Raw genomic sequence first — 27801 nt, forward strand, 5'->3', positions numbered from 1 at the left:
AACTAGACCACCCACATCACCGTATCACGGCTCATTTATATCTGCACGTACATGCACTTTAAGTAGCGGACAGATCAGCATGGGTAAATCTAATTGGCTAGCATTTTGTTTTTTTACCATGTGTGATACAGTTACTCTTCTGTGGTATTGGATCAGACTACCCACACCTTCCCCATCCCCATTTAATCAGTTTCACCATTTCACTGTTTGGCTTTCTTTCTGGTGAATAATAACCACTAAATAACAGGACCACCTCACAAAACCTGGCATTTTGCAGATACTCTGACCCAGTCTTCTAATTATCACAATTTGGCCCTTGTCGAAGCTGCTCAGATCATTATGCTTGCCCATCGTTTCTTACAACACATCACCTCCACTTGGCTTTTCACTTCACTTTTCACTATTATTTACTTCACCTATAACATGCCAGTTTAGGATGAATCCAATATTAAAACCAATTGTGGTGGGGAGTGGTTGCTGTGCAAATGAAGGGGTGTAACTGAGAAGAGTAAAGACTACAAGAGATTTCACTAGTAGATCAACAAGCAGGCAGGAGGTGTAACTTTGGTGCAGGCGTTTGAAATTGGTGTTAATCGCCTGTGTAATTGGGGAATACTTTTGGCAATTCAACATTTCTGTATATTTAGTTGTTCAGCTGTCATATCCCTTTTTTATTCATTTGTCATCCTTTGCAGTTTACAACTCCACCACGAGACAATACACGAAGCTGCCACGTATGGCTCGGTGAGGCCTTACCGTGAGAGTCCCCTTTTAGCACGAGCCAGGCGCACAGAAAGCTTCCACAGTTACCGAGATTTCCAATCCTTCAGCTTCAACAAAAACAACACTGAAAAAGTTAACCTGGAAAATGGCAGTTTGATGCCAAAGACTGACCCAAAACCAAATGACCAAGAGAGCTGCTCCTCCGACAAAAAACCTGCAATTGCCCCAAAAGGAAGCAAGTGTGCTGAGGCCGTTGCTGACTCCTGTCGTCTCCCAGATAATGCTGATGTCCGGAAGAGAATTGTAGAGGAGGAACATGAACCCAAACCTGAGATGAAGCGAAGAAGCGGGTTTGAGGGAGCATTTCTTGGTAGACGTAAAGTATCCCAAGTACCTCATTTAAGCTCCTCACCTGGGGATGGCGGAAGTGAATCTTCCGGTACAGCGTCACCTTCGCCTACAAAGTCCACAACTTCACCGCGGCGCAAGAAAAGTGATTCCTCCTGCCAGGACTATGCGTTGTGAAATCAAGAGCTGTCCTAGCATGCCTGCAAAAATTATTCTCCATGGGACTTACTTGTGAACACTACAGCAGTGTTTCCCAAAGTGTGAGATTTGTATCAGTAGTAGTAATCACCTTTACTACATCTTGGGTACATGGCAAAGTTTATGTACATGATGGCAATGTGGGAAGGTAGACTCACTGTCATGTCACCTATCAGTGGCAGGCAGAACAAAGAGAATGTTCATGGATGCAGAGTTTTTGAAGATTCCACTTATAAGGGCTCCAAAGGCATTGTACATGTAGAACCTAAGTCTTCCAGAGGTTTAGAAGAATAATGGTTACGTTCTGGATCCTTGAGAAAATCCTTATTACTGGGGTTGTTGATTTGGTGCCAGAGCCTGCAGACTATGACTCCCAACTCTACAGCTCTGCTTAATACCACCCAATAGTGTGAAGATGATATGTGTATGATGTCTGGACAATGAGCTGGCAACTTCAGAACACCAGAAGGATTCCACGATCATTTGGTTGGGCTGTGACAGGAATAGATAGGTTAATAATTGAAGCGCCACACCATGATATTAAAGCCTAAATACAAGTTTAATACAGCTTTAATTATCCAATGTGTTTCAGGGGCTAAACCTCACCCACTTCACCAGGGCTAGGCAAAAAAAGAGAACTTGATATTTTTTTTGTATTAGTATTAGTATTAGTATTTTTTTGTATTGTATTAGTGTTGCGATTGGCACTAAGCTTGCCACCAGGCTGCTTCGATGACAATTTGAAGTTCTCCAACAAAGTAGACCGCATACAATGTTCTCCACCAGTAATGATGAAGGCGGCAAGGTGTAGCCCCAAACTCTTGGATTGTTGACATTGTGGTAAACCTTTTTCCGTACGGTAACCACTTGCTGTATCAACTACATTATATTTACCTTGCCTGACATTATTTTTAAGCCTCATCAACGTTATTGGGTTCATTGGACTAGATCAACAGAACCCTTCCAGCACCACTGATTGGTGAATGTGAGCATGTACTTGCAAAAGTCAATCAGGGCAGAAATTGGCACCTTGAGTGTCATTTAGATAGTACAATGAATAGCCTGCTTCATTCATTCATGTAGATCACCATTCTAAAAATCACTTTGGTCAATAAATTGTATACAGGTACAAGCGATGACGTGGTTAATATTATGGTGTAATGCTTCAATTCTAGATCTACCTATAACTATTTCAAAAGGGCTGAGAAGGAAATTAGGCAAAGCTTAGGTTGGCATTAAAGATAATGTGTAATAGATACATCACTGATGACCGGTATTGAAATAGTATAGGTGGGTGAATTTACATGGTGAATTTTTAGGTGGCCTTGAGAAGAAAGTGTTCATCTGTTAGGAAGTGCAAACCTCAATAACCATTTGAGAGGTATTCGGGTTTCGGGGGTGCTCGGGGTGCTAGAGCTCTGAAAGCCTTTTATACCAGCATGGATTTATTGTCTGCCAGGACATCAAGGATACTGTAGGAGAATTCTGCAGGTTCTTTAGATGTCACCACTTTTGTGTAAGGTTTCATGCCTACCAGTTATATGGTTTGTCTGATTTACAGGAGTGACTATACTAGAAAAGGCATCCATGTACCTTGTCACAGCCATCACTTCTAGTAATTTGCAAGGAGAAAGCATGACTACAGGGGTGCAGGGGACACGGTCCACCATCATTTCCTATTCTCGTGGAATTCCTTAATTTTTATATCCTTTGCTGTTCATAGGGAATATTCAGACTTTAGAAATAATAATTTCCACAAGCTGCTAAGAATGACTAAGTTGTGATGTTGAGATGCAACTGGCCCTAGTTTGGGAAACACTGCATAAGAGTAAAAGGTGGAAGTATTGGCCATTGCAACCAATCAGATTCTGGCTGGAATTTTCCAATTTTCCAAAAGGTACATCCATAGAGCCCGTTCAGTTTGTCTGCAAAATATTATTATTACACAGTATTTATATAGCGCCAACATATTACGCAGCGCTGTGCTAAGTCCATAGTCTTGTCTTTAGCTGTCCCTCAAAGGGACTAACAATCCAATGTCCTTACCATAGTCATATGTATTTATTACAGTCTAAGGTCCATTTAGGGGGGGAGCCAATGAACCTAACTGCATGTTTTTGGAATGTGGGAGGAAGCCGGAGTACCCAGAGGAAACCCACACAAACACTGGGAGAACCTGCAAACTCCATGCAGATAGTGTCCTGGACGAGAGTCAAACCTTGGACCTAGAGCTGCATAGGCCAGAGGGCTAACCACTGAACCACCATGCTGCCCCAGATGCACACTTTTGATCTGGGCTTGAAAAAAACATTTGTTTTCATGTCCGTACATAATCAGAAGTCTCATCTTGGGCCTTCCTGCTCTTCACATTCACCCAAGAATAGGGTTAAGCATGGCAATTCCACCATTAAATTCCATCTTAGTCTGTGAAGGGAGTCCCAAGACAAAAACTTTTGCGTGTACTGTCTAAAATAATGTTTTTTTTTCTAAGCTGTGACTTAGAAACATGACTATTCATACTTTTCTATCTTGCAGTCTGTTCTTAAGAGCTTCGGCAGGGCGACAGCCTTCAATGGAATCTGACTTTTCCAAAAATGTTGAATGCCTGGGTTTCCCTCTGCAGACGGATCCCTATTTCTATCTGCCGACGGATAAAACCACTGCCAAGGGGGACTGAGATGTTTTATGTAGATTTTGCTAGAGGTCGTGGCTCTGCAAGAGAGTGTCCACCCAACTAACTGGCAGTGGGACTCATGGACTGGAATTCCAGCTTGATTGGTTACTCTGGCCAGAATCCATACTTTTCTTTGTTCTTTCATCTTTTTTTTTTTTTTTTTAATCGGCCTTTATATTATGTTCTCAGTGGCCCTTAATTATCTGTGTCTGAGGGAAGATCGGTCACAGCCTTCTATCTCATCTCCCAAACCTTAATGGGGGCACTGAAATCAACAACTTGCTATGGGTAACAGACTGAAACATCTTATACTACAGTAATAAGGCCAATAGTATTTAATTTTCTTTTATTTTGGTGGTAACACGTTAAGGGTCATCTCTATTTATTCGTTTTTTTTTTTTCTTATAAATATATTTTTTCGTTTCACACTGTTCTGTTATTGTAAAATAGACTTGTAAAAATATTTTCACATTTTTGGCTACTAGCACACCTATATATCCTATTTCTAAGATGACGCTAAGGGTTTGTGCAGAGATTTGTGCAGTGTGAGGACCCTAAAACTTCATTTGAACTGTGACAGTAGATGCATTTTACTTATAGGTTCTCCAGTTTAAAGCGTAACTAAACCCACGCAATTCACCTATCCCCGAGGTCCCCACTATCTTCCTTCTATTTTTCTCTTCCTCCCGGAAACCATCCTCAACCATCTTGATTGTCTGCGCTGGGATGACGTTCATTTATCCAAGCCAATGTCTTGCAAGGGAAGCCAGGATTGCAGGCTTTCCCTGGCAATCAAAGCTGATGCCACTTTAAATAATTAGGTGATGTGTACATGCTCCCATAGTAAGTGCAGTTTATCTTTTAGACCACAATGCCATCCCAGCCAGCCCTGGTGATAATGCTTGCAGCCTTAGTAAAACCCTTGTTTATGCCTTCTACTGCCATCCAAAACCACCACCCACGGTTCAGTAGACTACACATGTGTCTGCTGCACACTTTTACTGGTTACACTATGGAATACCCCAATGTGCTTTAACACCAGAAAATAAAACAGCGGGGTGCCCCTCCGTCGTTCTCTCTTCATAAGGCACGACGGTGCTGTATGTACAGCGCTTGTTCAGGCTTCGTGCAGTCTTTTGTCCTTGGAAAGATCCAATGACATTTGTTTCACATGTGTACCCAGCCTAAGACCTCTGGAAAATGATATTTGCCTCTCATGTAAGGGACACTTTCTTGGGGACTACTACTTCATCTTCTCTTACCAGTTACTTTATTTTTTACCATGTGATCATCATTCTTTGTTTAAATGCAGTCCAAGGCATGGCGTCCTACAATGCAAACTCTTTCTAACCATTTACTATATGTAAGTTCAATATTCCTTTGTTAAAATGTCCAATTCACAATGTTTTAGTGGACACCGCTGACCTAGTTTATTTCCTCTGTCACTCGGGTATTTATAAGCCAAAAACAGAAAAGATCCTGCTTCTCCTTCTGCATTCTCTTTGATGTGCAGTAAATGGAGAAATCTTATGGGAGAGATAGGCTTTCCATATGGAGATAGACTTTTCGTCCAAGGCAGTCTGTGGAGCTGGGTGCTCTGAACAGACATCTGGTGGCTTAAAGAGCACACAGCAGCTATGTGGTCCTAAAATAACTGCACTGGACCCTATTGCATAGACATATTGGGCCGAATCCATTAAAGCTCCAGATGGGACCATCGGAAATGGAAATGAAAGACTATCATGGGAGAACTTTGGTGACCCAGCAAAGCTGGAATGGATCTGGTGCAGGACTGGAAACATTTGCCAACTAATAAACTATATTTATGCAATCCATTCTAGGTTTGCTGGATTACCTATGTTCCTCCATGATAAGTCTACCTTACCCAATCTTGGGGAGCCAATAAAACTGTCCCAATGTTTTTGGAAATATGCGGTATAGTACAATATAATTTTATATCGTATTTCCAACCATCTGCCTGTATTCTGAAGGATCCGATCATCAGTGACTTGGCATGGTTCACCATTCCTTAAGACTGATCTTGACTTGGCAAGGGCACTGCACTGTACACCTTTCTGTACAAATCCACAATGTACACATATAATTTATTGAACGACACAATGTTATTTATCCTAATCTCTAAAAACACTGACACAGTACATAAACTTGTATCCAAACTATTTAATTTATGTATTTTTTTTAGGAAGAAATCTAGCATAATTTGCACGAAATGCAATAGTCCTTTTTCTATTTCAGCGGCGTTTGCGAAGCGTGGCTTATATACAGCAATATTGCACTTCGGTGTCTACACGCACCAACCTCTTGAATGCACCATTTGTCTAACTCTTGTTTTAGGTTTATTTTGTCAGTATTTAACGTTCCAGAAAATCTTGTAACATTAACTGAGCTGGAAAATAAAAAAAACAGACCAATGTAAACAATTTTATAAAAGCACTATGTAACAAAATATATATATATAAATGATATAAGATGAGCTGATTTTACAATGTGTGATGTGTTTGTGCTCACTCTGTAACTCAGTTTACATTATCCAATAAGGAGATAATAAAAGCTTCAGTTTAACATACCTGCTCTTGTGTGATGTTCCTAAAAATTGTAAAAATCACGCTCACCTTTACTTCGGTAGAGCCCCCGATTTCTCCAGCGCTGTCCTTATCTGGGTCCTGTGACGTCCTGGAATCCGCCTTCGTCCCGACACCACCAGCTTCATCGGTCTTCTTTCCTATGCTTGCTACCTCACCCAATCTTACACTTCATAGGCGTGAGATCGGTGAGGTAGGCTCTTCTAAATGGGGAAAAAAAAGAGTGCCGATCTCATTCCAAATGCCAGATAGAAAATGGTCAGCAACATGGAGCATGATGAGCGTGCAGTCTATAGTTGAGATGATTTGACATCCCCAGCACACCTCGGCCTCGCCTTACCACTGACAGGTTTCAGGGCCTGGTCCTTGTTTGCCTCCGTGTTACAGTGGTATAACCATAGGGGCATCTTCATACAGCCGGCCAATTGGTTGTCTCCGTGTCACAGAGGCGTATCGGTGAAGGCTGTGTGTTGCTTGGTTATTGTACTGAAGCTTTTTATGGTACTGATTAGATCTTCATCATCTACATACTAAATAGAAAAATACAAAATAATTAGATTTGCAATGATATGTATGTAAGAGTTTGTGTGCTCATGTTCAACTCTACAAAAACTTTTCTTTTATGGAATAACCATCAACATAGTGTCCACATAGAAAGAAACATTTACCAATGCAGAACTTTTTACATTTCATTACAAAGCTGCCACCAGCACCAGGGTTGTTAGCATTATAGGCCTGAAGTTCTCTCTGTGCTATGTGACATCAGGCAGAAATACTTTCATTTGTGGCTTTTTTTGTTATTTCTTAATAGTGCCAGGTTAGTGACTTGGCTCCATTCATCCTTTCCCATTGCACATCATCAAACTGCAGAAAAAAACACCTTGCATCCCTCTGAACCCTTCCTACAGCTGCTTAAGAAGATGGCAAAAAATCATTATAAAGAATGGTCCGATATGCTGCTTCGAGGTCCAAAATTCATTCCTGATCCCCAAAGACAAAAAGATATTTCCTGAATCAATTATGTATCATAATTTTTAGAGCGAGTGCCCAAGTATCTTTTGCAATGAACAACGTTCCATCAAGTTTACTATATAAACTGTTTCTGCAAGGTGGTCATATCACCTCTTAGTTGTCTTTTCCTAAGGGCAGTCCAAGGAGACCATTCACACTTTAAGCCAAGATAGACAATAAACCAAGGCATCATTTCCAATCCTTTGAAAAATTGTTTAAAATACCTGGTTTACCACTCTGATATAAAATATCTACAATATACTCACCATTCCACTATCATGGCCTTGAATGACACTATCCCATATGGAGCCTTCCAGTATGGACTTCTTATCATGGGAAGAGATGAGCTGGCTGGCACTGCGATACAGAGAATTCTGGGAGAAGCTGTGGCTGACCTGACCTTGGCTTGTCTTCCTGACCACCATATTGTTATGGCTTGTGTGAGCCTCCACTCCAGAGATCTTTATGTCGGATATTCCCTGAAAATTAAATTATGATCACACATTTGGAAGAATACACTTTGGGTTGTTGGTGTAGTAGCCATGTTGTCATAAAAAGAAATGAAGATTCTCCTATTCTGTACAGAAATTAGGAAAGGGAGAAGCTCCTACATATGCCAGGTGTACACAGGAAAAAAATTCTAGAAAAAAAATAAGATAGTTTATTGGCAACAGAGTCAAGACTATTACCAAAAAAACTAATTACCAAAAAACCTCAATTTTTTGGCATTTTCCCTCATATTAGAATAATGCTGTGGAAATAATCTGTATCTGTGAAAATATTCTATATACTGAAGACACTCAAATCTATCTGTCCACCCCTGACTTGTCTCCCTCAGTCCGGGATAAGGTCTAATGCTGCCTGTCAGCCACCTCATCATGGATGTCTGACCGATTCCTGAAACTCAACCTGGATAAAACAGAACTCATCATCATCCCCCCTCAAATGATATATTCCTAATTATTACCAACACTGTTATTCGTCCCTCCCCTCAGGCCCGTTGTTTTGGCGTCACCTTTGATTCTACCCTCTCATTTACTCCCCATATTCAGAACATTTCCAGGTCCTGTCACTTTCACCTACGCAACATCTCCAAAATCCGCCCCTACCTGTCCCCTGAGACCACCAAACTCCTTGTACACGGTCTTATCATCTCCCGTCTGGACTACTGTAACCTCCTCCTCTCTGGTATTCCACTAATCTGACTCTCTCCTCTACAATCTATTATGAATGCTGCAGCCAGACTCATCCATCCTTCCCTCCGCTCCTCTTCCGCTGCATCTCTTTGTAGTTCTCTCCATTGGCTTCCATTTCACTTTAAAATCAAATTCAAGCTCCTGTGCTTTGCCTTCAAATCCCTACACAGTTATTGTCCCACTTACATTTCTGACCTGATAGAAAAATACTCCCCCAGCCGCTCTCTCTGCTCCTCCAATGACCTACTAATGACTTCCTCTCCACATGCACAGTTACAAGACTTTTCTAGAGCTGCCCCGACTCTCTGGAATGGTCTTCCTCATCCTATTCGGCTTGCTCCTACTTTCTGCTCACTTAAAAGAGCACTCAACACCCATTTTTCAAACTTGCCTACCCATCTTCTTCTGTCTTTTGAAACTGTCACTACTTCCCACCTTCCTTACATATCTCCCATCCTATTGTGTGATACTTTCCCCACCTCCTAGATTGCAAGCTCCTAGGGGCAGGGTCCTTTCTTCCTGGGTTGGCACTATATAAATCTTGATTATTATTATTAATATTAATAATAATAATATCAGTGACATTTCTAGGTGTCTGGGTACCTGGTCCTCTGCATATGGTGGTTTCCTTTACCAACCCCTAAGATAAAGTAGTAATATAAAATATGCAGATGAAGCTACAAGGAAGAATCAAGGCAATGGGACAAGTATTACCAATTTTCTTTTGTATTGACTTTGTATTGGACTTTTTTTTCGCAATGAAAGAGATTTCTTATGGCACAGATAAGCTTAATTCATGCAAACTGCGTGGAACACTTCAAAATACAAACATAATGCACAAAAAAGCAGCATGCTCTATATTTTAGGGAAACGCTAAGACATGGGGCATGGATAGAACTAGCCACATAATAAAAAGGAATGGAATATCTTTTAGGGAAAGAGAAATGTAAAAGGGCCTCTTGGAATAAGTAATGCTCCCAGCTTGTTGGACAGATGTTGGGGTCAGAGGAACTCTTTGTGGTATTTAACTGTAAGGTCTGTACAATTCAGCAATACTTAAAGCAGCCATTCCCAGGGATTCCTCAAAATGTGGCTGATTGACCTTCTATTTAATGACGCCTGCATAGTTGTGGGCCAACACCACTTGGTATCAGCCATGTGCATGACTCTTATGATGTTTTAGTTGTCTGTGTTTATAACAAATAATTAAACTGCTAAAGCCATCAGATCAGCATTATAACCAGGCAGTTGTCAACAAGGTTTCCTAAAGATTTCGATCAGTACACGTGTGCCTATGCCACAGAGATCTGCATTTCAGATATCACACAGGTCATGCACAGTATAGGATGGCTATTACAGAATAAAACACTGCACACCCAAGCATACCTCTAGGTGCATTATATAACTTTTTAGCATAATCCGATTTGATGAACCAGACAATTCAGCCACAAGATCACTCTGAGTTTAAAAAAAAAAGAAAATTCATTAGTTTGACTTTTCCTGATCTAAAGAATAGTAGCATTGATTCATCAATATGCAGATGCACCTAAAGCATATTTAAGTGCATGTCTGGCATGTTACAGTGGCTATTCTGCTCTTTGGGGCAGGGTCCTCTCCTCCTCCTGTGTCACTGTCTGTATATGTCTGTTATTTGAAACTCCTATCTAATGTACAGCACTGTGCAATATGTTGGTGCCATTTAAATACACTTTATTAATAATAATAAAGATATGGTATATGATCTCTGCATGCATTGAAGCCCAACAGTGATTACATTTTTTTCTAGTTTTAGACAATAAAGTATAGGCATGTAAGTCAGATTTTCATTTACCGTGTTCCCATTTATTGGAACAGAAGTATTGGAAAACCTTTCTATAGTGAATACAAACTGCAACAAAGTATATTTGTATACTTATATAATTTGTTAATAACATGTAAATTTATTAGAACTTATCTCAGGGTATTATCATTGTCTGGAATCTGTTCCAAGGAACTGAGATGAAATGTTCTCAACAGGGTCAAATTCTGGCACGAAATGGGCTTCAGCACTTCTACAATCTTAATAATTTAGAGAAAGGGCTATGGAACGCAGCGGTCGCAAACCGCTGGGCTGCGGACCACTGGTGGTCCGGAAAAATATTTTGGTGATCCGCAGCTCTGGCCCGTGCACCCCCCGAGGGGGGTCAGGAGAAGGACCCTGCTGGGAGGAAGTAGCGGCCAGAGCCGCAGACCATGTCTCTGTATGGAAACCAGGCTCAGGGAAGTGGGCGGCTTGTGACTCTGGATACAACCGGCCCACACTCCCATCGCAGATCTAGGTGGGCCGATTCTGGCATCATGACATCACTAAAGGGGAAGCTTCTTCCCCTTTGAGTGTCACCCGGCTCCCCACGCATACAAAGTTGTACCTTACAAAAATAGTGAAATACTTTAACCTCTTAGATTGTAAGCTCTTCTGGGCAGCGTCATGTTCTCATCATGTGTTACTGTTTGTATTGGTCTTTCAACTCCTATTTAATGTACAGCACTGCGTAATATGTTGGCGCTATATAAGTTATGTTTCTTCTTAATATTAATAATAATAATAATAATAATAACAATAATAATAATAATGGTATGCCAGTATACAATAACTCTTCCTACTTTATAATATTTAGCTGGCTTTCTCAGCCATCCATTAACCAACATAGACAACCACACAACTGTGACCTGGGATAAGGTAATCCAGCTGGGATTTAACAGATCATCTACAATCTTTAAAGGACTCACTACCTATAAGGAATAAAAAGTTGATTGGAAAAAAGTTTATATACAGAAAAAGAAAAGGTTCTTATAACCACAGAGCATTCTGCAGACATTGTCTTTGTTCTCTACTGAGATGAACCATCCACAGGTCTGAGATCTGCTGCTTCTTCCAGATAAATACAGAATTACATTCTAAGAGCCCTGTGATTGGTGCCTATTCCTGAGACATGTCTCAAGTGACAGAGCTGATCAGCTACTTATATCCTGAATCCTCAAAATTAATGAAGAAAGATTGAGACAGACAGATGCAACAAGTCCTTAGAACTCGTCTTCGTAGAAAAGACAGAGAACAAAGTCACCAACTGTCAGAAGGATCTTAAAATATTCTGGTAAATAAAACAAAGTCTTTGTTGTTGGAGTGGGAAGAATCTAATTCTGTTCTCTATGTACTGCAAAATACAGCACAGTTACTTTATTTTACTTTTAAGACAAAATTTGACCAAAGGAGTAGCTGTCCGGGGTCACCATTGGACCTGATTTATTAAAGCTTTCCAAGACTGAAGAAGATACACTATCATGGAATAAAATGTATGATCCAACAAACCTAGAATGGATCTGGTCCAGTAATGAAAACATTTACCAAATAATAGCAAATGATTAGAAGAATTCCATTTCAAGTTTGTTAGATCACTGAGGTTTTCCTATGATAGTCAATGTTCTCCAGTCTTGGAAAGCTTTAATAAATCAGGCCCTTGAAATCAACCCCTTGTTTGGCCAGAAACCAACCCAACCATGCAACAATTGTATAGGTTGACCTCTAAGTATTTGGGAAAACGGAGCTTCATACCACCTTGGATGAATTTACAGCCTCATAAGTGCAGTAGGTTGACACTGACATGCTAAGGGATCTTTAGCATTGCAGTTCAACCCCACATGAAAATGGCAAACTAGCTACTGGAGGAGACATCTATGGAAGACTAAACTTTGGACAGAAAGGCCCACAAACAAAGAGCAACTAAAAGCCGCTGCAGTAAAGTCCTGAAAGAGCATTTACAAGGAGGAAACCCAGCATCTGGTGATGTCCATGAGTTTACGACTACAAGCTGTCAAAGCCAGCAAAGTGTTAGTTACTCATATTTTTATGCAATCTTTTTGTTCAACCCACTGAGTTAAAACTGAAAGTCTGCAGTTCAACGGCATCTAAGTTGTTTCATTTAAAATTAATTGTGGTAATGTATAGAATCAAAACTAGAAAAAAAGTTGTCTTTGTCCAAATATTTATGGACCTAACTGTAGCTCCCTGCTTTCAGGAAGTGTTGGATGGACAGCTCTGTGCAAGGTAGTGGTGCCTGGTTGGCTCCTGAACCCTCCAGCTCTAAGTGGCAGAGGTCAGGATTATAGAATGAAAAACTAGAAAAGATGTAATTATATGGAAAGTCAATAAGGATATAAATAGAAAGTATATATATGGGATGCCAGAAAGGATATAGAAAATCTGGGAACACTTTTATATCAATTTTAATGGCAGAAATATTTTTGTGGTGGAGTACCAAGGTAAGACTTTTGTGGGTCATATGATTTACCCTGGTTCCTTATGATAATTATGGTATCTGTGCCAACACAAGGTAATCCTCAAGGTTGGTCCATCCTCTCTAGTCCTTATATGATGGTCTGCTGTGTCTTACCTGCTCTGGAATGCTTTCAGCACAACCATTTGGATTGGAGATCTTATTTCCCGAAGAAGGCAGAGAAGATTTCTGACTATCAGATAGTTTCTAGACAGAGACAGAGAAGAACATAGGAAGGAAACGAGAGAGCAAAGAATAAACAGTGAGGAAAAGAAGAGTGAAGGCTTCTAAGCCAACATAACTTTAGATCTTATACACCTGAGATAAAGAATTCAATCCCTTTCTTCTGATATGTATAGTTTAAAAGGCAGAAATACTAATATGAACAAAATAGAACTTAGCCAACTGATGCTCGGGGCAAGTTGTTAAATTGTAACTAAATGTAAAGAACAATTTTTGGGGTAGAAGAGATTTTGCACATTCTGCACCCTAAATGCTTCCCGCCTCTAAGATGCCAAGAACAATGTTTTACTGTTAATTTTCCTTTGAAAGCAGCCACTGCCAGAGTATAAAATCCTGCCCCATGCCAGGATCTCTGTGTTAAAGCAGTGGCAACCCCATTGCAGAGGTCTGACACCCCCCTGCTAAATCAGACCTAGAGGTTTACAATAAGCTGGGCACATGATTTTTGGTGATTGCAGTGCTATAGATCGGATTCAGTAAGGGGCCCCTGAAATCAGACCACTGCTTTCACACCACGAGCAAGGATTCCACTCTGCAGCTGCTGGCAGGAGATAAGCTTTTCGACTCTTTCGGCTTTGGCTTCTTTAGACAGAAAACAAACATCAAGACATTGCACACATTGGGCCTGACTTATTAAAGCTCCTCAAGACTGGAGAAGATAAACTATCAGGGGAGAACCTGGGTGATCCAGGTTTTTAAGAAATCCATTCCAGGTTTGTTGGATCACCCAAGTTCTCCCATGAATGTCTATCTACTCTGGTCCCTTTAATAAATCGGGCCAATTTTGTTGTTTTGTACCTGGAATGTATTTAGCTTATTTGATGTTTGAGTGCCCATTCAGGTTTTAAGTGCTGCACTAAATGAAGGCATTCCACCCCTTCTACCAATAAGATTTTTAGGATTAATATCTTGGATACATACCCTGTAGGTTTCATTTTCGGAGTAGTGTGATGGTGACATCCTCTGTTGGAGAGGAACCAGTGGAGGGCGCTCTCTTGGGTAAGGCTGTTTGGTCAACTTCTTCTGCAGCACCAGGGACAGAAAAATGGCCAACAGCAATAACCCCAGCAAGGCCATCAGAATTATAAACCACAGCTCGGTGTAGACAGCCTTTCCTCTCACCTCCGTCCCATTCTTTGTGCTGGGAATTGAGTGCGCGGGGGCTAAAGAGAGAGAGAGAAGTAGAGACGGGAACATATAACTATCCCATTAAATAATATATATTTACTCAGTGGACTTTACTGTCATTGACTTTAATTAACTGGCACTAATTAATTAAGTCCACTGTACCTATCTAATTACAGAGGTAACTAACAGCTAATTAAAAGCAGCATTCAATGATCAAACTCTCTGCATTGTACATTCCACTTTAACTCCTACGGGGGTATTGTCCTGTTTTCAAATCAAATATTGAAGCAGACAAAATAAGTATTTTGTATGGTTAACTAATAAGCTTTTTTTCATTTGTATGATCTATATGACTAAGGGAATCTGTTATTCTCACAAGTACATTAGGAGCATTAATGGCTTGCACTGTTTATTATACATTGTTTAAAATGGAAATAAACGAAAAAAAAACTCACTCACCTTTACCTTTGCAGATCCGTCAATCCCTCTGGAGGTTTCCTAGATTGGGTTCGGAGTCGTCCTGGAATTCTCCTTCCTCCCAGAGCAGAGGAAGCACCGGGCACTGCCATCTTATTTGCCATTTCTTTGGCTTCTGCATACATCACCCGATCTTGCATTGCCCAGGGGAAAGATCGGGTGATGTAGCCTGCGGTAGATGGTAAAAAAAAGAGTGCCGATCCCACTGCACATGTGTGAAATCGGCATTTCCTTATTTCCCATTGAAGAAAAAGCCACGCGTGCCCGATCTTGCGAGAGGTTTCACGTAATGCATCCCTGGAGGCTCTGTGCTCCCATTCCGCCCTTATAGCCACAACGATCAAACAGAAGGGCAGGGGCTTTACCCTTTTTAAAAAAAAAAGTTTATGCTGCCAGGACTGTCCTTTTGCCTGTGACCCCTGTATCTGTCTGTCATTTGCAACCCCTATTTAATTTACAGCACTGTGTAATATGTTGGCGCTATATAAATACTGTTTTTTTACAATAATAATAATAAAATGGCAAAATGTTCTGATTTTTAGCAAAGAGAAAACTATCAGTTCTGCTCATCCCTACTATAAAATGTATTGTATGAACTTGACTCGGCTTTGGAGAACAATATATTGGGCTCAGAGGTAGAACTCTGGCCTTTGCAGCCCTGGGTCTCAGGTTCGAATCTTGGCCAGGACACTATCTGCATGGAGTTTGCAGGTTCTCCCCGTATTTGTGTGAGTTTCCTCTGGGTACTCTGGTTTCCCCCCACATTTCAAAAACATGCAGTTAGGTTATTAGACTTTCTCAACAAAATTGACCTTAGGTTGTGGTAATGACATATAACTATGGTAGGGATTTTAGATTGTGAGCTCCTTTGAGGGACAGCAAGTGACATGACTATGGACTTTGTCCAGCCATTCGTAAAATGTCAGAGCTATATAAATACTGTGTTATAATATTAATATACTGTACATATTCAGCTGTGTAAAGGCACACAGCAAGGTAATTTGATTCAAGTTAATCTGTGCAATTTCTGTGTATGTGTCCTTTACATAGGGAATAGAAATATCCCATAGAATACACTCTGAGCTATTACTCTCCCTTGTCTCTGTACAGGTAATCACATTTTCTTTGTTCCAAAGTCTTTGGCTGCCAGAAACATAGAAACCTATAGGTGTCACTACAGCAGTATGGAAAAGGTTAAAGACGGAGCGAGAACCACTGAAGATATTTATTCTGATTTCCTTTTATACTTATTCTGCACAGAAGATCACCTCTAATACATCCGTACTATAAAGTGTAATCAAATACAATAAAGCAGAAATTTGGTGCAGAGGAAGAACAAGATAAAAATGTATAATGTAATAATATACTAAAGTGATAACCTAATAAAAGTAATTAATTTATTTGTATATATTTTTGTATTGTACCATTAATCTATATTCAATGTTTTAAAGCTGTAACTATGAAATTGTTTAAATGGTTTAAAAGAATAATTCACACTGCAGTACATGTGTGATTGCATTCCTAATACACATGTGCTGGTGTGCGATGTAACCCGCACTGCATTGTATTGTTCACCATGATTTTTTATTCTTTTCCCAAAGTTAATCCAATGCTGTGCAGTGCATTGTGATACATTACGCCATATGTGAACACCCTGCACTGGGTACAAATGAAACGTATTCTATTTTTTGCACACAGAAACAGAACATTGATGTGAACTGAAGCACTTCTTCCCTGCGCTAGGACTGCACTGGGCATTAGGCAGGACTGCCCAACTAAGCCCAATGCCACTTGTGTGAATGAGCCCTAATGCATGAAAAAGCCCTGGAATTGTAGAATTCATTCTGCACAAATAGGGAAACACAGGAGAAGAAAAGGGTAATTTTGTGCTGCAAAATCGGAATGTTGCCAATACCCGGTCACATGATCAATGCCACTGCTCAGGTCATGTGGTCTGTGCAGATGTTAAAAACTGAAATCAGCACATTTGAATTAAAGTATCAACAAGTTTTGCCTGAACTTCAGTCCATAGGAATCCTTATATGCATAGGGCTTGATTTATTAAAGCTTTCTAAGACTGGAGAGGATACACTTTCATCAGTGAAGTTGGGTGATCCAGAAAACCTGGAATGGATTGCTTAAAAGTCATTTGCTATTTTTTAGCAAATGTTTTCAGTCCTGGGTCAGATCCATTCCTGGTTTGCTGGATCACCCAGATTTACTGATGAAAGTGTATCCTCCCCAGTCCTGAAGAGCTTTAATAAATCAGGCCCATAGTGTGCAGTACAAATTCAGTACAGTAGAGTGGGGTGTAAATAAGAACCCAAGCCAGATCATCCACAAGGCAGCCCTAGGCAGAAGCCTTGGGCTGGTGAATGTCCAGGGGCCCCAGCAACACACTTCCTGCTCCTGTAGCACACCAGGGTGATAGGACATTTGTCAGAGCTGTGTACCTGTAGGGCAGGGGTGCCCAAAACCTCGTTCGCAATCCAATGGTTGATTGCAAAGGCAACGCAAGTCGATCACGGAGCCCTGCCTTACTCCTCCCTGCTGTTCGTCTATAGGGATGCTGGGGATGTCTTTCAGTGCATGAGAAGGCTCCGTGTAACAGTATGGAGTGGGGAGGGAGGCAGAGAGGGCTGAAGGTGAGCAGTGCTGGGCGGCCAGTTTCAACTTAGGTGGTTGCGTGTCAAACCTCTGTAATTAAACAATTGCATTCCTACAGAAAGCAAGGGTTCTATTCTGTAGCGTGCTGGCAGACATTTTTTGGCTGAACAGCCTGTTCTCTTTATAATAGGCTTCTTTGTTTTAATGCACCTGGAATGTATATACTATATATACATACTATATATACTTGAGTATAAACACATTTTTTTTTATTCTGAAAAAACAAGTTGAAAAGGAATCTTGGTTCATACTCCGGCCACTAGATGGTGCTGTGGCCTTATACAAAGCATGTAACCAACTCTTGTCAGTCAGAATACTGACTAATAACACTTTACATGAGGAATCAGCACCATCTGCTGGTGGTCACCAATAATGCACAAAAGATCATTTAAAAAACAACCAAAGTCACTTGACAAGTTTATTGTCAAGTACAAAATACCTTAACTTGTAAAAAGAGATTGAGCCCATGTGATTTCAATTTTTTAAAGCTTTTAAATGGAGGTTTTAAAAATAACACACCATTGATGTATTTATTTACAATTATTTTATTGGCATTCCTAATATCTACCTTTTTGAATATTAGCAGTGATGGCTGCATTTTATGCCCGGAGTTTATACTGGAGTTAATGCAGTTTTCCTGTTGTTTCAAATAAAAGTAAGAACCATGGTTTATATTTGAGTAAATATGGTAAATTTGAGTGAAATTTGAATTATTTAGCAACCATGTAAAAAAGTCTATTTTTTATTTCCTAAAATTGAAGTAAAATGAACATTTTACTAAACATTCGCAGTTGGTTTCTTTTTAAAACCCATCCACCAGCTTTTGTCCTTTCCTCCGCCAAGACCAATGAGATTAAAATTTGTTTTAGCAGCTTCCTGTCCCGCCGAGCCTTTTCTCTTATAAATAGCTTCTATACAGTTCCGCTCCAATACCCCCCTATTATTGCGGCTCCTGGACTGTCTCCCATATACAGCGCAGCCCTATTATTTGCTAGTTATTAATCTGCACATATTTATTTTCCATGGTTATGGCTGGCTGCACATTTGCATCTCCATATATCGTGTTACTAATAGGTCATTATACCCCTCCTCATATCTGCCTGATAAACGGCAACCTTCTCCCACCGTGTGCCCTACGCTTGGAAATATGTCATGGTGATAGTGAGGGGGGTTCTTGCAGCAGAGAAGTGTTCTGTGACTACGCTGCCCTTATTTATTTCAAGTATAAGTAATTCTTAATTGTGATTGGCTTCCTATTGATCTGTTAGAAACAGCTTTGTTCATGTCTGTACACCAATACTTGGTGATCCTGCCAAAAATCCAGTGAGCTGATATCTTCCTGTAATGAGCTGACAACACATTGCTTCTGTCAAATTAGCCTACGTTCAATACCTGTCTATGGTAAAGATATGAGGAGGGGGGTGGTTGGTAGTCTTGACATAGATGCTGTTCTAAAGTGACAGTCCTGCTCTTCTATAGATACTGTATGGTAAGTCAGCCTAGTACAGTGTCATACTGGCAGGATCAAGTGAAAAGCTCAAAAGCCAACTGGTTTAGGTGCATTTAAGATGCAATAATCAGGGGTGTAGTGGGGCGGGCATGGGTGGGAGTGCCATGCCCTCATCTCTTTCAGGAGTGGATACAAGTGCCCACTTTTTTTTTACAAAGAATTCTTTCGTGGTCCGTACTCAAATATATATGAAAGACCAACCCCTCATTGCAACCATTGAACTCTAAACCTTTAAGGCTTAAACCACCCTTACCACCTAAACCTAACAAATGACCTAAACCTATAACCCTGATGTTATTTCCCAGGTCACTTTAACCCCTCTACAGGAGAATAAATCCGTGTGCCGGCTACTTCTTCCTCCGAGGCCTGGCTTTTGCTTTGCTCACCATGGTGGGGTGTCAGGGAAAGGGGGGCCCACTAGTCAGTTTTGCACAGGAGCCCTCTGTTGGTCACATCCATTTTTGCCAGGAGTGCTACCAACTAGTGCACTAGCACCCAGATATTCCCTTTGTCTCTGCCACCTTCTGCCTAGTAAGTGGAAATAACCCAACTTTGGCTAATTTCCAGATCTTGATTTGTACTTTCTAAAATAAATAGAAGTCCCATAGCTGGCCGCGGCCTTTTTATTATTCCATCCGGCTATAGTTGAGAAAAGCCCTTCATATGAGAGGTGCTGTAAAAGAGACTGATTCATGAGACATGAAATGAGTAGAGCTCAATCTTTACACTGAGTACAGAGGGAAGTGTCACCCCCACCCTTCCTGCCCACAAATAGAATATGTCAGGAGCTGACTTACATGCTCTCCCCGCCATCCTCTGCCTGAGTAATTCTAACCTTTATTTGGCATCTTCATTTACCAGGATAAACACTGGATCCCGCCGCACAGTGCCACGCTCACTGATAGCTGCACATAACGGCATCAATGGAAGCCATAAAGATAATGCAAGCAGGCATGCAGGGGAGATGAAGAGCAAGCTGCTGCCAGCATGGAAGACAGACAGATAGATGGCTGGCAGCTTCTGCTCAGAGCCTGGTGTCTATACAAAGGAGAATACAGCTGATAAAAGTGATTTCTGCTCAAGCTCAATAATAGAAACATTTAAAAGACACAAAAATGCAGAATTTAAAGCACTTATACAAATGCAAGTAGGGTAAAAAATGCCAGGTATCATGACCCAGTATAGTAGGGCTTCAATGTAAGAAGAAGAAGCAGTGAAAGCAGCCAATCAGTTACTGTACTGATAAGAAGTATGCTGACAGGATGAGAAGACAGAAACAAAGATAAACCCTCTGTGCTGCTTCTTTTTCACTGTTATATAAATGGTAATGGGCGACCTGGGTTCAGACGAAGAGAAATGAATGAAGTTGGCTATCAGGCTGAGGACATCTAGTGGCAGATAAAAGTATTGCATTGGAAATGTCTGCGTTAAAATTGAACAATGCAGCAAAAGCGTCTTTTTTTGTTTTATTTTTTATATTGCTAAGGTTGGGTGGAGGTCCGATTTAACCAGGTTTCCAAACCATTCCCACTTTTTTTTTTTTGAGATTTACAGTGCGCATAAATCTTTGTTTTCAATAAAATTGCAAGGAGCAAAATTTTGAGATATCCTGGCTTTCTGTGTAGCACTTTTCTCTTCACTTCCTGACACAATAGGAAATTAGAGGAAATCTTTCCAAAGAAGTGTAATTCCTATTTAACATATATCCCAATTGACGCATTACCATCTTCCACTTGCTCTATTGGCAGCTCCACAATGTTGGATTTACACTTTACTTTTCCAGATGTATTCAAGACAATCATGACGGTGGGTGGTCCTCACTGATGCTAACGGTATGACTGACCTATCATATTGGAATGAAGGACACTATGACACTGCCCCCTACAGGACGGGTCCATGAGACTCTGTACTCACCATACGTTCTCAGTCTTCCGTGTGAAATGACATCAATTACCCTGGAAGACTGGGGACCTTCAGTGGTGAAAAGGAATAAATGTGGAAGGACAGCAATAGTGGAGAGGTGTGTATTGCAGAAAGAGCTTGATTTTCAATATTGATTTTTTTTTAATTAAAGATAACTTTATATTACCTGCTCATGTATATTAGATAGATACACATTCAATAACAACGCATAATAATAATAATAATAAATAAATAAATATATATATATATATATATATATACAAATATTAATTATTTTTATTTTTATATTATAATCATTATTTTATTATTTAAAATATATTATATTATTAAAATAGACTTCATATAACAGTTTATCGCTCAATGTAAACCAGAAATCAACATTTCCTTACCCAGTCCTGTAGCTGAGTTATATTTTACGATCGGGGTGCTCACACTTCCCATGTCTGTGGTGCATCTCACCTGGAAATAAAAAGCTAGAACAAAAAACACAAATTAGCTCATTTAGAACCTTCATAGCAAGTTTAATAATAGAAAGATATTAAAAGTATTTTTGGTATGTTCTGTATGTGGATGTTCCAGACAACTCATTCATCAAAGACACAAGTGGGGTCTATTTATAAAGCAGTGAATATGACATTCAATAACACCATGAAATGTTTCAGTGAATGTCAGATTCACTGCTTTATAAATAGATTGCATACTGGAGCCCAGAAGGCTAGCTATCTCCAATCTGCATACATAATACCTTTAGAGTTTGGAACACCAAAGGACAACATCAAGAATTTGTATTGTACAGGGATGATGTGTCAGCCTTTCTCTTTCTGAATGCATCTCCAAAATACTCCTCTTTCCTAGCTATAGTCATGTATATGAGGCAATAGTGGGTTCCATCATCAAATCTGCTCTGAGTTGGCACAATGAAAGCGGAACTAATCCCTCTATATTCCCTTCTCCCCATTCCACCACAAGGTGGCCCCATACATTTCTTTCTATTTACCGCCAGTAAACCATCTTTGGTTATCTTGATTGGCTGGGCCAGGATAATGTAACTCCCGAAAAGGCGAATGTGCAGGGGAAGCCGGGATTGCTGGGTTTTCTGACAACCAATGCTGATGCTGCGCATGCTCAGTTCAGCTTTTGAGAAGGTTTCCCAGAATGATCAGGAAGGCAGGAGAGATTATTGCAGGAGGGACATCATCTGACCCTTTCTGAAATAATGCCTTACCTGATCGAGAATATTTAAAAAGTGAAACTTTAGTTGCAGCATACAATGGGAATATGCTTGGCAATGGACTGAGGAATATTCTTAATAGACTTTTGCATTATCCAATTAGCCCACACTATAGCAGTCTTAAAGTAAACCTGTGCCCAGCATTAAAGACATTTAAACAGGCTCTTATTAATCTTCGTATCTGTAAGCATTGTGGAATAATTTAATTTCCAAATTTATCAAGTCAGTTAAAGAAATCTTACGCAGAGTAGGCCTTGGCAAACTGCCTTATAAAGCTTTTAGGAACCAATGGAAACCAAACTCTGGAGAATTTGCTGTAAACTTTGAGAAATAATAATAATAATAACACCTTTAATATTGATACAAGCTTTAAAACAAACCCTCACTGACCTCTCTAGCTGCATCTACTGTGGAGTAATTTATTCCCAAACAAGTCACTTTCTATTTTTCATGTCTACATTTCATATTTTGATTGTTTATGTTAAATATTTATTTTTGAGTTTCTTTTAGTTTTTTAAATTATGATACTGAATGACAGAAGATCTCCTCATGCCTTTAAGGGAGCACCATGTGCAGCGTGACTGTTTCATTGGCCAATATACACCAAAAACTGGATGACTTTACCTCCAACTTAATAAAGGAAAACAGATTTGGAATTTAAACCTTGCTGGCTATATCCTCAAAGATGAAGCAAGAGGTTAAACATGACAGCCTGGAAGTTTGATACTTTCCTATCAGGTTCATTTTGAACACTCACTTTTGTCGGAGGTCTTTGGAAGGTGGACATTGGTGTCGAATCCACTGTACAGCCGCTCTCCTCTCTCCGTTAAGACAAATTCTTTCAGCTGTCCGTGAAGGTGAAAACTGAGCCCCCAGTCCACAAATATTGTTGTGATGTTACTTAAAACATAAAAAACTGCTTTGTATTCTGGCTCTGGAAAAAAAATAATAAAAGCAAATCAACAATAAATAAACCAGAAAAGACCCCAGCCCCCTCGCTGCAGCTTCTGCTGGCTCCTTCTTCTGTCCACCCATTGATACAGTTATGCGGAGGTCAGCAGAAGGAGTTAAATATTTGTGACTTAAAGCGTACCTATACTCAGAAATTTTCACTTTACATAAAACGGTAGATACCCTTTTATGTAGGGTAAAAATTCTTTTTTTTTTTGTTTTTTTTTTTAGGTGCAACATCTTTTTTTTTTTTTTTAAAAGGGTGCAGCACCGCCCCTTAATTCTCAGCCGCCTAGGCGGTGGAAAATGAATGGGAGCGCAAAGCTCCTGGGCACTCCATCTCGAGCATGCCCAGAAGGAACCTTTTTACTAAAAGAGAAAGATTTGCCGATCTCATACATGCGCAGTGAGGTCGGCAATTTTTTTTTCATCCTGATCTTGTGCCTGGGTCTGGTGACGTACGATGAAGAACCCGGAAGAGAAGACAAAGATGGCGGTGCCTGGAGCGCTGGCTCCGGGATGGTTGTCTGGACGTCACAGGACCAGATGTCGGACACCCCTGGAGTGATTGGTCTGCTCTGCTGGATTAAAGGTGTTTTTTTTTTTTTTTTTTTGTGTTTTGAGTTTAGTTCCTCTTTAAAGCAGAACTCAACCATTGATACTCAACTGTTCCCATTCTGTGGTCAGCCATCTTTTTCCTTATTCTCCTCCACTTTCCGATCTTCACCCATCCTGATTGGCTGGGCTGGGATAAAGTAACTCCTGTGCAAGTGCATGCTAAGGAGTCCATGGATTCCCAGCACATAGAAGGGAAGCTGGGCTTTCCAGGAATCCCTGGCATCAACCTCCAAGCTGTGCACGCACAGCCAAATTTCTAGGCGACAACCAGGCAGGTATCCATAGTAACTGCAAAGGGGACATCGCCTGCCCCTGCAATAAACATCTATCTGATCACAAATTTTCAAAGTGGAACTTTAAATTGAACTTATGGACATTGTACTAACATTAAGGTATTCACACATCAGCAAGCTGTTTATATTAAACCCTTACTGACCTCTCTAGCTGCAGCCACTGTGGAGAAATACATTCTCCAAATTCATAAAAATAGCATTAAAGTAATTCAAGCACTTTTCTCGGCAGCTAAGCTCCCAGCAAAGACTTCTACTGTGTGTATACAGAAGAGTAAAAGGCTGGGAGGTTGCTGAGTTGCTGCTGGTAGGGCAAGCAAGGGAAGTGGGAATACTAAGTGGGGTGTGCAGGAATAACTGAGCTGCCATGTTCACTGTTGGTAGTAGGAGCAGGCAGCGCTGAGCTATTTGAAGTAGGATGTAAGGAATATAGTGACTTATATTGGAGTAGGATATACAGTGACTGCAGCTCTAAAGGTCAGTGAATGGGGGATTTAAAGCTTATTTACAGCAAACTGGGAATAAATCTGAATGTCTGTGGATCCTGCAAAGGTTTATCGATTCACTAGAGGGCGCCCTTATTAGGTGCAATTACTCTTTAATTACCCTCTGCATATTAGCAATGGCTGGTCTGATGCTAATTGAACTAAGAAGAAACATAGCTTTTAATTACAGCATTGGTACATGCAAGTATATCCAGGAGACCTTCCCACCTAACCTTCCCTTTTCTGTGACCTGTCCCAGTATCTCCAGTACAGCAGCAGGCAGGTATCAGTATAATTAACCCTTTACCTGTGTGTGGCTGATCTAAATGGAACCATATTCCCCTTCTCAATAAATCCAGAGAATCAATTAAAGTAAATAGAAATAAATGATCGGTCTTAATTAGTATGACTTGCCACACTTTCCCCAGATAAACAGCGTTGGACAAATTGAGTATTTATGAGGATGGAGCAAAAAGGACTTTATGAAGTAAATAAATTTTTCTTTAAAGTGGTCGTCTTGGCAAGTGAATTATGCAGCTATGTCAGTCGCTAATTTGTCTCCTTTTTTTTCTGCGGCCATTAGCATGTTTCCTGATTGTTAAAACGCCTCCTAAAAAGCAATTTGTGAATAATAATTCATTTTGCTGAATCATCAATCAATACTTCCCAACACTTGTTTATTACAGAGGAGCCGTTCATTCATACTAAATCCAAAAAAGCCACTTTGTGCTCATGCCAAGAACATGGTTCTTCATCTTTCACATCGACAATAAACACATTAGATGGTGACAACATCAACTCCATGAAGTGCATTAAAGACACATGGCCACCGAACTTCAAAGAATGAGATATTCTCTGGTTGTCCAATGGGCGTTCAAATGGAAACCAGTTTGCTCCACCACAACAAATCATTGGCCCTAATAACGAGGTATGTCCCTGGCAAAAAAATAAATTTCCCTATCTGGTTTTTAATAACATTCACTCCATTGCAGGTGCAACTAACTTCACCAAGTCCTCATGTGGGTTCCGTATCTTTGGCTTGATTGGTCAGTCTGCAAGGATGCAACTCCTGCACATGCGCACATGAATTTATTCATTCCTGGCATCTAGGGGCATGCTGGAATACCTGGCATTGGAAAATGGTAGTTCATTTTATTGCAGAAGGGAAATGGTCTGTTTCTTCTGTAAAAATGAACCTACTGGTTTACATTTTTTTCTCATACATGTTTAGTTGTGCTTTGAAGTGGAACATAAGTTCCACTTTGAAATTTGGTGATTCAGGTAGGTGGGTATTTCAGAAGGGGAAGACAATGGGCCTGATTTATTAAAGCTCTCCAAAGCTGGAGATTATACACTTTCATCAGTGAAGCTGGGTGATCCAGCAAACCTGGAATGGATCTGGTCCAGGATTCAAAACATATTCTAGCAAATAGAAAATGAATTTGAAGAAATCTATTCCAGTTTTGCTGGATCACTCAGCTTCACTGATGAAAGTACACCCTCTCCAGCTTCAGGGAGGTTTAATAAATCAGGAGTCATGTCTGTTCTGCAATAACCGTTCTTATCTGCCTGATCGCCAGCTGTCAAAGTTTGCTAAACTGCACATGGGCAGGTTTTGGGGAACCTTTAGGCATGCCAGTAATATTTTAACTCACACCCTTCTACATAGGATTTACATCATTCTGGCACAGCCAATCAAATGGACAAAATTTGCTTTAATAAATCAGACTCATTTGACCTGATTTAATAAAGCTCTCCAAGAGTAGAGAAGATACACCTTCATTGAATGAAAATGGGTGATCCAGCAAACCTCGAACGGATTTCCTAAAAATTATTTGTTATTTGTCAGCAAATGTTTTCATTTGGACCAGATCCATTCCAGGTTTGCTGGATCACCCAGCTTTACTAATAAAAGTGTATCCTCTCCAGCCTTGTAAAGATTTCATAAATCAGGCCCATTGAGTTCCAATAATGGCCTTTCTTTAACACAAATCTATACATACTTTCTTTTAAGGTGGTGCAATTGATCCATTCGGAGACGGCTCTTCCTTCTGAGTTATAGCTGGCAACACAGAAACTGTAGGTGGTGAATGGCTGTAGGTTTGTCATGTTGAAGGCTTCCTCTATCCCGGAGTAAATCACTTCCACTGGTCCTTGGGTACACATCTTTCCAACCATACCAGTGGCTGGAGGACAGAGAGTCTGAAGGTGGACTTCATACCTACCAGAAATAAAAACATATAATAATATAATAAACCATATAATAATATTATAGATGGCCATATGTGCAAATAAAGAGATAAATGAATATAAAATAAAAAGCTAAGCTAATCCTCATTAAAAAGTTAAGTGATTTCTTGATATGAAATGATGAGGAGATATGTTGAGATTTCCTCTGTTGATGTTCCACCAAACCTGACCCTAAATCGGTTATGTTGTTGGCTGTTTGAAGACCAATCAACTATAAAATAATTTATTAATTCCTTAGGATATATAAGTCATACTTTTTTTTCCTTTTTTCCAGGAAAAAATGAAAAAATGATTTTTTTTTGTAAAATTTTGCTCTTAAGAAAAAAAACAAAAATAAAACAAAAAACAACCAAACCCGAACTATTTTTTATCAGTTTTAATTATAAAGCAGTAAAACATTTACATTTGTATGTATTGTCCTGCTTATATTGATTCAAACTTTTGATTTTTGATGCAGTGGCATTTGGCAAAGGCAAAGTTTGGCAAAGTTTTTGCTAATCAAACAGAGACTGTTAAAACATTTTGTGGATTCTTTTAATTCATAGCTATATAAACAGAGCAAAAATGTAAAATAATAGAATAGGGTAAAATACTAGAAAAAAGGCAGAAAAAATATAGCCAAAGGTAGAAGGCATGGAAGATTAATTACGTTATTTTAGTACAAAAATTCTTTTTTTACTTGCCATGTTACTATATTTGACATTAAGTTTAGGTCACAAAGCTCTAATATGGACTCATGGATCTTTATTTTAGCCATGTGACTGAAAAGTTTAAATCTTATTGGACTCCCATATATATATATATATATATATATATATAATATATTTATACAGGAGCTTCTTCTGCAATAGGCAGGGGTTTAGCTGACATTTATACAAGTGCGCTGTATGTGTATTCTGTATAAAGAAGCCTCTTACTGTGCAACACCAGGACTCAACATGTCAGCTTGTTCTAGGAAATGT

At 39.9% G+C, this 27801-nt stretch overlaps 2 protein-coding genes across 5 annotated transcripts in view; one reads left to right on the top strand and one right to left on the bottom strand.

Moving 5' to 3' along the window:
• Positions 1–6530, top strand: part of KCTD3 (potassium channel tetramerization domain containing 3) — a 41245-nt gene extending 34715 nt beyond the window's left edge. The window contains exon 18 of the mRNA XM_072409863.1: positions 696–6530. Within this exon, the coding sequence (XP_072265964.1) occupies positions 696–1248 (553 nt within the window). The 3' untranslated portion in view covers positions 1249–6530. The remainder of the gene's footprint in view (positions 1–695) is intronic.
• A 277-nt stretch (positions 6531–6807) lies between these two features.
• Positions 6808–27801, bottom strand: part of USH2A (usherin) — a 371236-nt gene continuing 350242 nt past the window's right edge. For 2 of the 4 annotated variants that reach the window (XM_072409864.1, XM_072409867.1), the window contains 7 exons: positions 26593–26810; positions 23003–23179; positions 21404–21487; positions 14231–14472; positions 13184–13273; positions 7824–8036; positions 6808–7076 (listed from right to left, as the gene is read on the bottom strand). In XM_072409864.1, the coding sequence (XP_072265965.1) occupies positions 6987–7076; positions 7824–8036; positions 13184–13273; positions 14231–14472; positions 21404–21487; positions 23003–23179; positions 26593–26810 (1114 nt within the window). In that variant the 3' untranslated portion in view covers positions 6808–6986. Of the gene's footprint in view, positions 7077–7823; positions 8037–9200; positions 10212–13183; positions 13274–14230; positions 14473–21403; positions 21488–23002; positions 23180–26592; positions 26811–27801 lie in introns of those variants that run through there. The other 2 variants (XM_072409865.1, XM_072409866.1) reach the window with 2 other exon arrangements.

Source organism: Pyxicephalus adspersus, chromosome 4, assembly GCF_032062135.1.
Source record: "Pyxicephalus adspersus chromosome 4, UCB_Pads_2.0, whole genome shotgun sequence".
NCBI classification, from domain to species: Eukaryota; Metazoa; Chordata; class Amphibia; order Anura; family Pyxicephalidae; genus Pyxicephalus; species Pyxicephalus adspersus.